Genomic DNA, 10,207 nt, shown 5'->3' on the forward strand with positions numbered 1-10,207 from the left:
CATTTGTACAATTTTGAATCCCCACCACCTAGGGATGCTTCCAGTCAAATATGGTTGATATCCATGGCATAGTTCTACAGTAGAAGTCGTTTGAAGCAATATAGCCAAATTGCCCCCTTTTTGCCCCGCCCCTAAGCCCCCTGGGGGGTCAGCCCCATCATTTGTACAATTTTGAATCCCCACCACCTAGGGATGCTTCCAGTCAAATATGGTTGATATCCATGGCATAGTTCTACAGTAGAAGTCGTTTGAAGCAATATAGCCAAATTGCCCCCTTTTTGCCCCGCCCCTAAGCCCCCTGGGGGGTCAGCCCCATCATTTGTACAATTTTGAATCCCCACCACCTAGGGATGCTTCCAGTCAAATATGGTTGATATCCATGGCATAGTTCTACAGTAGAAGTCGTTTGAAGCAATATAGCCAAATTGACTCCTTTTGGCCCCGCCCCTCAGCCCCCTTGGGGGTCAGCCCCACCATTTGTACAATTTTGAATCCCCACCATCTAGGGGTGCTTCCAGTCAAATTTAGTTGAATTCCAATCAGTGGTTAAGAAGAAGAAGTCGTTTAAAGAAATTGTTGACGTACGGACGACAGACAGACGACGGACGCAACGGTATGGCATAAGCTCACCTTGGTCCTTCTGTCTGAAGATAGAATTCATTTTGATTTAAAAATTGTTTTGTTTTCAGGTTACGGGTGATGTGGAATTGGTTGGCGTAGTACGACACACAGAACCAGTAAGTTTGTCTGTATGCTGTATATAATACTGCTTATTTCAAATTGTGCTTCAAGTACTATTTATGAGAAAATTTATGTGAAATGAAAATTTATGTATATGCATGGTGTTATATGTTTGCCTAATTTTCCTTTACACATATTAAAACCTGCTATCCAGGCACTGTGTTGGTGATAATTGAGACAGTGTGAAATGTATTGCAAGTATATATAAGTAGTGATAGCCAAAACTAGAAACTTTTACAGGATGTACATTACTTTAAGGTAAAGGTGTTAATTAATTGGCAAAGTGTGTTCATTTATTTCTAGAAAAATGCTTTCACCAACAATCAAGGTATGGACGACCCGAAGATTTTATTTACACGAGATGTAGAGGCTCTGGCAGACACTTTGAAGACATCACCTGTCTATTTAGACGCTGACTCTAGTAAGTGTTACACCACTGTGTCTGGGAAGTACTTGTTAATTCATGTTTGTATGCTGCCTTGTCTAAGAGTTCACTATAGGTAGAGACTCCAGGAGACCAAACAAAGTAGTTCACTATAGGTATAGACTCCAGGAGACCAAACAAAGTAGTTCACTATAGGTATAGACTCCAGGAGACCAAACAAAGTAGTTCACTATAGGTATAGACTCCAGGAGACCAAACAAAGTAGTTCACTATAGGTATAGACTCCAGGAGACCAAACAAAGTAGTTCACTATAGGTATAGACTCCAGGAGACCAAACAAAGTAGTTCACTATAGGTATAGACTCCAGGAGACCAAACAAAGTAGTTCACTATAGGTATAGACTCCAGGAGACCAAACAAAGTAGTTCACTATAGGTATAGACTCCAGGAGACCAAACAAAGTAGTTCACTATAGGTATAGACTCCAGGAGACCAAACAAAGTAGTTCACTATAGGTATAGACTCCAGGAGACCAAACAAAGTAGTTCACTATAGGTATAGACTCCAGGAGACCAAACAAAGTAGTTCACTATAGGTATAGACTCCAGGAGACCAAACAAAGTAGTTCACTATAGGTATAGACTCCAGGAGACCAAACAAAGTAGTTCACTATAGGTATAGACTCCAGGAGACCAAACAAAGTAGTTCACTATAGGTATAGACTCCAGGAGACCAAACAAAGTAGTTCACTATAGGTATAGACTCCAGGAGACCAAACAAAGTAGTTCACTATAGGTATAGACTCCAGGAGACCAAACAAAGTAGTTCACTATAGGTATAGACTCCAGGAGACCAAACAAAGTAGTTCACTATAGGTATAGACTCCAGGAGACCAAACAAAGTAGTTCACTATAGGTATAGACTCCAGGAGACCAAACAAAGTAGTTCACTATAGGTATAGACTCCAGGAGACCAAACAAAGTAGTTCACTATAGGTATAGACTCCAGGAGACCAAACAAAGTAGTTCACTATAGGTATAGACTCCAGGAGACCAAACAAAGTAGTTCACTATAGGTATAGACTCCAGGAGACCAAACAAAGTAGTTCACTATAGGTATAGACTCCAGGAGACCAAACAAAGTAGTTCACTATAGGTATAGACTCCAGGAGACCAAACAAAGTAGTTCACTATAGGTATAGACTCCAGGAGACCAAACAAAGTAGTTCACTATAGGTATAGACTCCAGGAGACCAAACAAAGTAGTTCACTATAGGTATAGACTCCAGGAGACCAAACAAAGTAGTTCACTATAGGTATAGACTCCAGGAGACCAAACAAAGTAGTTCACTATAGGTATAGACTCCAGGAGACCAAACAAAGTAGTTCACTATAGGTATAGACTCCAGGAGACCAAACAAAGTAGTTCACTATAGGTATAGACTCCAGGAGACCAAACAAAGTAGTTCACTATAGGTATAGACTCCAGGAGACCAAACAAAGTAGTTCACTATAGGTATAGACTCCAGGAGACCAAACAAAGTAGTTCACTATAGGTATAGACTCCAGGAGACCAAACAAAGTAGTTCACTATAGGTATAGACTCCAGGAGACCAAACAAAGTAGTTCACTATAGGTATAGACTCCAGGAGACCAAACAAAGTAGTTCACTATAGGTATAGACTCCAGGAGACCAAACAAAGTAGTTCACTATAGGTATAGACTCCAGGAGACCAAACAAAGTAGTTCACTATAGGTATAGACTCCAGGAGACCAAACAAAGTAGTTCACTATAGGTATAGACTCCAGGAGACCAAACAAAGTAGTTCACTATAGGTATAGACTCCAGGAGACCAAACAAAGTAGTTCACTATAGGTATAGACTCCAGGAGACCAAACAAAGTAGTTCACTATAGGTATAGACTCCAGGAGACCAAACAAAGTAGTTCACTATAGGTATAGACTCCAGGAGACCAAACAAAGTAGTTCACTATAGGTATAGACTCCAGGAGACCAAACAAAGTAGTTCACTATAGGTATAGACTCCAGGAGACCAAACAAAGTAGTTCACTATAGGTATAGACTCCAGGAGACCAAACAAAGTAGTTCACTATAGGTATAGACTCCAGGAGACCAAACAAAGTAGTTCACTATAGGTATAGACTCCAGGAGACCAAACAAAGTAGTTCACTATAGGTATAGACTCCAGGAGACCAAACAAAGTAGTTCACTATAGGTATAGACTCCAGGAGACCAAACAAAGTAGTTCACTATAGGTATAGACTCTAGGAGACCAAACAAAGTAGTTCACTATAGGTATAGACTCCAGGAGACCAAACAAAGTAGTTCACTAAAGGTATAGACTCCAGGAGACCAAACAAAGTAGGTCTTTATAGGTGTTAATTGGAGGCGGACCAAAGAAATTAGTTTGCTTTTGGTATAAGCTTGAGAGGACCTAAGAAAGTTATTGCGTGTAGTACATGTGGTTCACCAACTTCACTGTAGGTACAATTCATTAGGAAGTTTAGGCCACTTTCGCATATCCGATTGAAACAGTTGAACCTGTAAAGAAAACGACAGGCACAGATCTGAACCGAGGCTGACCTCTGGAATATTCGGTGTAGATTGAGGTGTCCAGATGTACCTGACCGCAACTAAAATGCTGAGTATTGCTAGTTTGTGTTATTTCTTTCTAAAACAATGTCAAGCCACATGTAGTTTTAAAGATACATTATGTTATTCAGCGGACGCATGAAAGAAGGGCACAATATTCTTGATACATTGTTTTTTATTCTCCGAAACTGTGCATTTTTTAGCTCTGCTTATAGAACCGTTCAAGTGCATTCGTTTATCGTGGAATATTTCTGCGCCACCTGGACCGTTTCAACTGGGATACGTGAATGTAGCCTTAGAGAGTTTGATGTTTATGTGGACAAATCTGCATCTGCCGGATAATTGCCTCCTTCAACTAGCTGAAGATTATGCAATTTTGTGACAGGTGTGGCACAGGAAGAGATGTTCGATGAAATTAATAAAATGGTTAAAAATCTGTTAAAAAAGATAAAAACTGCATGAGTGATCTATCTGTGTGACACTAGAGCTTTAAAAGCACCTAATGTGTCAGCCTGTACTGTGTCCTCTGGAAGTTCATACCATTCCCGGATGGTATGTGGGAAGAAGGATAGTCTGTGGGCACTGGGTAGCAAATATATATAGCACATTAAAAACATCTTGAGGACTGTATTTAACTGTTTATATATCATTGCTTTTCCATCTTGAAATATTACTTTGATTTTGAAATGTTTTCATTTACAGATAGTACCATAAAAGGGGGCCCAATTGGGGGTCAGACAATCATCACACTCCGAAATGAACATTTGCAATATATTCTAACCTGGTGAGTACTCAATTTGACATTGTTGTAATTGTATTTTTGTTGGTTCAATACAGTGTAGGTGGGGCATATTGTTTACGCAGATTGTTTTGCCCCTGTATCCTTGCATTCTCTCGCGAGACTTGTGCATTTTTCAGCAAGAACTCTTCGAAGGGGAGTAACTCGTGGATGGTCGCGATAACACCTATTGTGTACATATTGGAGAGTTAAAATAATACTTATAAAAATAGGATCATAAATAAGTTTTCATTTCATATGAGATTTTTAAACAAATCTAGGAGTTTAGATTTTAGTGAGGCTCTGTCAAGATGATAGAAAACCTACAGACAATATATTCTGAAAATTATGGAGAAAAATAATATATAGCTCAACCTACAGCGATTTTATGGAACATGAAGGTTGTTCCTACAATAAATCTATTAGTTCATGCTAAAGTACTATTGCCATCTGTCTTTTTCCATTGTTGTGCATTATCCGTAAATATTAAGTGTTGACTCCGGAACCAAAGGCCTGTGACCTTTTGTTTGCTGGGCTGGAGACCTACCATTTTTGTTCTATTGAATAACATGGACCTACTTTAATTGTCATACAATTGACGTATGTTAAAAACTTGAAATTACTTTGAAATATCCATTAATGCCTCGAGTACAGATTTTTAGGTTCAGGTAGTAGGGCTGAAGGGCTATCAGGTTTGATGAAGATATTACCTTGACATACTTTCAATGTCACAAGGGTCAAAAATGTTTAAAAACCTGTAAGTGGATTCTTCTAAATGTCAAAAAGTCCAAAAGTATAATATAGCTTTATTAGATAAAACTATCAAATTTGTTCAAATAAATGACATTTAAATACTTTCAAAGGCACAGTGATCAAACATGTTTAAACAAACTTCAAATGGCTTTTTCTTATGGTCCAATGTCAAATGTGCTAGAATAATTGGACAAGTTGTCATCTCTATTAGGAATTGAGTTACATGTATTACAAAATTTTCCAGTGTACAGTATTTAGTCAGGTAACCTTTTTTACAGCTCATGGTCTTCTTGTTGTTGAATGGGAATCAGTTACGGGGATGTTTTATTTTCATAACCTTCATATGTCACCTTTTCACCTTTAATTGCATGTTTTGACATATGCTTGTACCTAGTAAACTATGTTTACTTTTTATTTTCAGGTACGGGGTTTGTATCCTGAGTCTCATCTTGTATGCTCGACGCTTCAGAAAACCACCTTCATTGCAAACACAGATTCGTCAAAAATGAACGTGCCAGGATTATCATATCAGTTAATGAACAATTGTAGCGTTTTACAAGTACTTCAAAACAAACATTCTCACATCAGTTAAGGAACTACACCGTTTTTAGATTTATATCCGTGATTGTGATTCAGACAGGGACTTGAATTCGTGCAATGAACAAGTACATAGGTATATATCCTGTTTAAATGTATTATATGTTTTAATAATAAACATTTGCAATATATCTAAATTCTTGGTCAGTGCTTATGACTCAAAAGGTGTTTTTAAAGATTTTTCACCTTTTTTGGATTATGACCTTTTCCACTAAAAATAACCAGGTTAAAGTTTTTGAGGTAAATTTTGTGAAGGCCTTGACGCTGAATTTAAACAAAAGAAAATCACCAATATAATAAATTTGAACTCACCCTACAAAACAAGGGAACTGGATATCTCAAGAACTTGTGCATTGACATATATGCCTTTATTATCCCCTCACAAAGAAAGATTGAGGGGTTACAGAATTCCGCCCGTATGTATGTTACACTCTTTGTCATCGCTCTAGCGACTTCATTTCTAAAAAGGAATTTCATGAAACTTCATACAAGTGGTATGGCAATACCTTGAATAAGTTCGCGTAACTGCGTTAATTGAAGGTCAAGGTCACTGTTACTTTTTTTAGAAAAACTTTGTCATCACTCTAGCAAATTCATTCCTCAACGGAATTTCATTAAACTTCATACAAGTGTTTGATATGGCAATGCCTTGAACAAATTAGCATTTCAGATTTCTATGTTAAAGGTCAAGGTCACTGTTACTATTTTTAGAAATAAACTTTTGTCATCACTCTAGTCACTTTATTCCTAAATGAAATTTCTTAAACTTGATACAATTGTTTGCAATGACAATACCTTCAACAGATGCAGTCGCTAGAGCAGTTACTGTTACATCATTAAATTTTCTATTCACTTCCTTATACATATGGCACACAATGTGTGAATTAGAGTGGATTTGTATCACTTATGATGCCTTGTATACATTAACAATACTGTGATAAATTCTTGAAATAAAATATTGATTTCATTGTTTTTGTCCTTTTGATTTCATGTCTCTACTACGTTACAATATACAATGTTCTTTTTATTTTGTCATATACTTCGAAATTTCTGGTAATTTGTAGGTTGTTTTTCTGTACAAACTTTCCTACATAATTTTCTTGTTCCAAGCTGTATAATTTTAGGGAACAATTTTTCACGGTAATAAAGTAACTATGAAAATCAAATTCTCATAAAAATAATTTTTACATTATCATACCGTTTACCAAGAAAGTTTCATAAGTCAAACATTCGCCCTTTGCCAGTAAAAGCCATGTTTGCCCAGCGTTAATTTTGCCAGCCGCATATTATAACTATATATAGTGTGTGCACAGGTGAAATTATATTCCCCGTCATGATAAAAAAGGCGAAAGTTAAACTGCGGTGAAAATTTCCCTGTATACATATGTTAAAGGGTAAAATCAGTAAGTCGTTTTACTATAATTACATATTTTTAAGTCATTACCAATATTCAAATATAACCTGTAAGTCCATACAAAACAAAACAAACTGTGTCTTTTGTAGTTTTATTGGCATAATCTTCAAAGCATATCAACATTATTATATGCAGTATCTATTTTTAGTAAAATTTTACTGGAAGACGTGTATAAGTAAGGTATAAAAAGTGTTTTTGTTAGAAATATAACATCATACTAATCTTAAAGATTAAACACACAAAAGAGTAGATAAAGATAAAAAGACTAGAATCATCAACATTGTCAGCATTTGACACATGAACTATCGAAAAAAATATGTTAACTTTTTGTATTGTATAACATGGGTAGCAGAACATGATAAATCTAGAGATTCACTTCTTGTTAACTGGTACACATTTTTTCACCTAAACGTCATACATTGTACAAAGATTGTAATTATTGAAAATTTATCACTGGAAAACTTCATTCGGTGTTATATGGTTTTGTTATCAATCCTTCAGGTTGGGAAATTTGTAATAAAAATATTTTACCATCGGCTACATAATGCACCACCAATGTAACAAAGCGATGTTTTACAGTATGATAATAATCATTCTTATATACCGCTTTATCACAACTATTCTTATCCGTGGTTATAGGGCCTTTGCAACCTGACAATATCTTTCTCAATTCCCTGAGGAGCTTACAGCCGGTGCTGCCATTTCGGTACTAATAGCTAGCACTCAACAATTCCAGCACTGCCCAACCACTTACCCGGTACTCATTTACAGCTGAGTAGACTGGAACAAGCGGATTCGAGGATACAACAGTGCCGTGATGTGACTCAAAACTCACGAGCCCAGCGTCCTACCACTAGACTACCGTGCCCCCCAGTACTGTTCTATTTTAAATCATTTTATTACAATGGATTGGCAATACTATGATTTGTTAAGTTACATCCAGAGTCACTTTTTATGATTTTGCATCTCCCTTCTGTCAAACGGTAATATTCAATTCACTAAGTGAATACCAATATATACAAAGAACTTGAGCAAATATCTGTTTTTGAAACAGAATACAAGAGGCTTAACTATTTCATAGAAGAGAAGAACAATGTATATAACAAGTTCAGAACGATTACATTGATGTAGGTATTAGAAAGAAAGAAATATTTCAACAAACTATGTATTAACAACAAATATTTTACAAGTTCATTAAATTCCCTTAGTTTTAAACACAAATTTATTTCCATCTTTTTGTTATAAACTTTGAAAAGTGCATTCTGTAAATAGCTATCAATGCATAACCCCCATCAGAAATGTCCTCAATGTCGGAATCCAACACTGGATTAATTAATCCAGCACTAGAATGTTTTGTGTTTGCGAATATCTGAGGAATTTCATTTCATAAGTGAATTGGTATCCATATGAAGCAATTCTTTGATCAGTAAAAAGTTAAACCTGGAGAATATAAGTGTAAAATCAGATCTGGTTACACTAAACCCTGATCAGTGGGAATTTATATATTTTTATCAGTGTCAGGTGTGACCTTGATCAGTTACAAATTGGAGGTTATGTTTAGGGGTACCACTCATACAATTTAATGAACACAGTGGTCACATCAACCATGGTTTTTTTATCAATATAAACAAAACATTTGCAAGGGACACAATTTTTTTCTCTAGTTTCAACACATATTCCTATGTGTGATCAAGTTAATATCATCATTTGTGATCCAACCTTCCAAAAGGCTGGCGCGTCCATTATAATATAGATTTTTATAGACATATTTGCAAAGAACCAAGTAAAAAGCAGAAAACCCCACCATGGTTAAAAGTGATTGATTTTGAAGTCCCAGAGTCGAGTAAGTAAACATCAATTGTACCTAAATATGTGACAGTTTTGCTGTAGGACACAGAGGGTAATCTTTCCCAGAATGCATTACAGTCCTTTCTATTCAAGATTGGAGCATGGCAAAAGGAACCTCTGGAAAGATTGAGAGGAGTTTGAACCAAGGATGCAGATTCTATTCATCAGTTAAACATCACTATACCCAGTAAGTTATCATAAAGAAATGATAATATTTTTCTGTACTTGGAAAGAAATAATGACTCAATTGAAAATCTTTTTATCAAACAGTTAAAGTAACTATTCTATTGTTATGGTACAAGTTAAAATTTGTTACCACTTCACAATCAGCTGTTTATATTAAAACAGCCTAAACATACAACTTGTACCTGTAAGACTTACAACTGAGCTTTAATTTATATGTGATGGAAAAGGATTCAAATGACAATAAAAGGGAATGGATTTTAGATGTCCATATCTCATCACACAAAAAAACCATTAAACATCTTGTTAAAAAATATACTATTTTAAAATTCAAAAAGCTAAAACCCGATTAAAACCAAGTAAACTTAACAATATCTGTATCTAATAAACTTACAACAAGTACATGTACTGTCACTGTGGAACTTTCATGCTGTGGATATTTTGCTAATTTTAATAGTGTTTATTACATTAGTGTGAAAAAATACTCACAAACACATGGGCTCATAATGAAATATGTTGCAGCAACATTGCCAACACAAAAATTACCATACTGAGATTGGTTTGAAAATTGAAGTCGAACATAAAATAACAACAAAAATATTTTTCACACTTCCAGCCTTTAACAATCTTCAACAAAGCTTGCCACACTTGTAACTTACGTCTGTATAGTAGCTGACTATGGGGTACCCTTATAACAATCATCAACAAAGCTTGGCACACTTGTAACTTACGTCTGTATAGTAGCTGACTATGGGGTACCCTTATAACAATCATCAACAAAGCTTGGCACACTTGTAACTTACGTCTGTATAGTAGCTGACTATGGGGTACCCTTATAACAATCATCAACAAAGCTTGCCACTCTTGTACGGTAACTTACGTCTGTACAGTAGCTA

General features: G+C 35.9%; 1 protein-coding gene across 1 annotated transcript in view; it reads left to right on the forward strand.

Annotated features, from left to right (window-relative positions):
- Window positions 1-5,997, forward strand: part of LOC110464990 (surfeit locus protein 1-like) — an 8,355-nt gene extending 2,358 nt beyond the window's left edge. Inside the window, exons 3-6 of the mRNA XM_021520526.1 lie at window positions 690-737; window positions 1,045-1,162; window positions 4,441-4,522; window positions 5,691-5,997. Of these exons, the coding sequence (XP_021376201.1) occupies window positions 690-737; window positions 1,045-1,162; window positions 4,441-4,522; window positions 5,691-5,778 (336 nt within the window). The 3' untranslated portion in view covers window positions 5,779-5,997. The remainder of the gene's footprint in view (window positions 1-689; window positions 738-1,044; window positions 1,163-4,440; window positions 4,523-5,690) is intronic.
- The last annotated feature ends 4,210 nt before the right edge of the window (window positions 5,998-10,207 follow it).

The sequence above is a fragment of the Mizuhopecten yessoensis genome, unplaced genomic scaffold (assembly GCF_002113885.1).
Source record: "Mizuhopecten yessoensis strain PY_sf001 unplaced genomic scaffold, ASM211388v2 scaffold11045, whole genome shotgun sequence".
Taxonomy (NCBI): domain Eukaryota; kingdom Metazoa; phylum Mollusca; class Bivalvia; order Pectinida; family Pectinidae; genus Mizuhopecten; species Mizuhopecten yessoensis.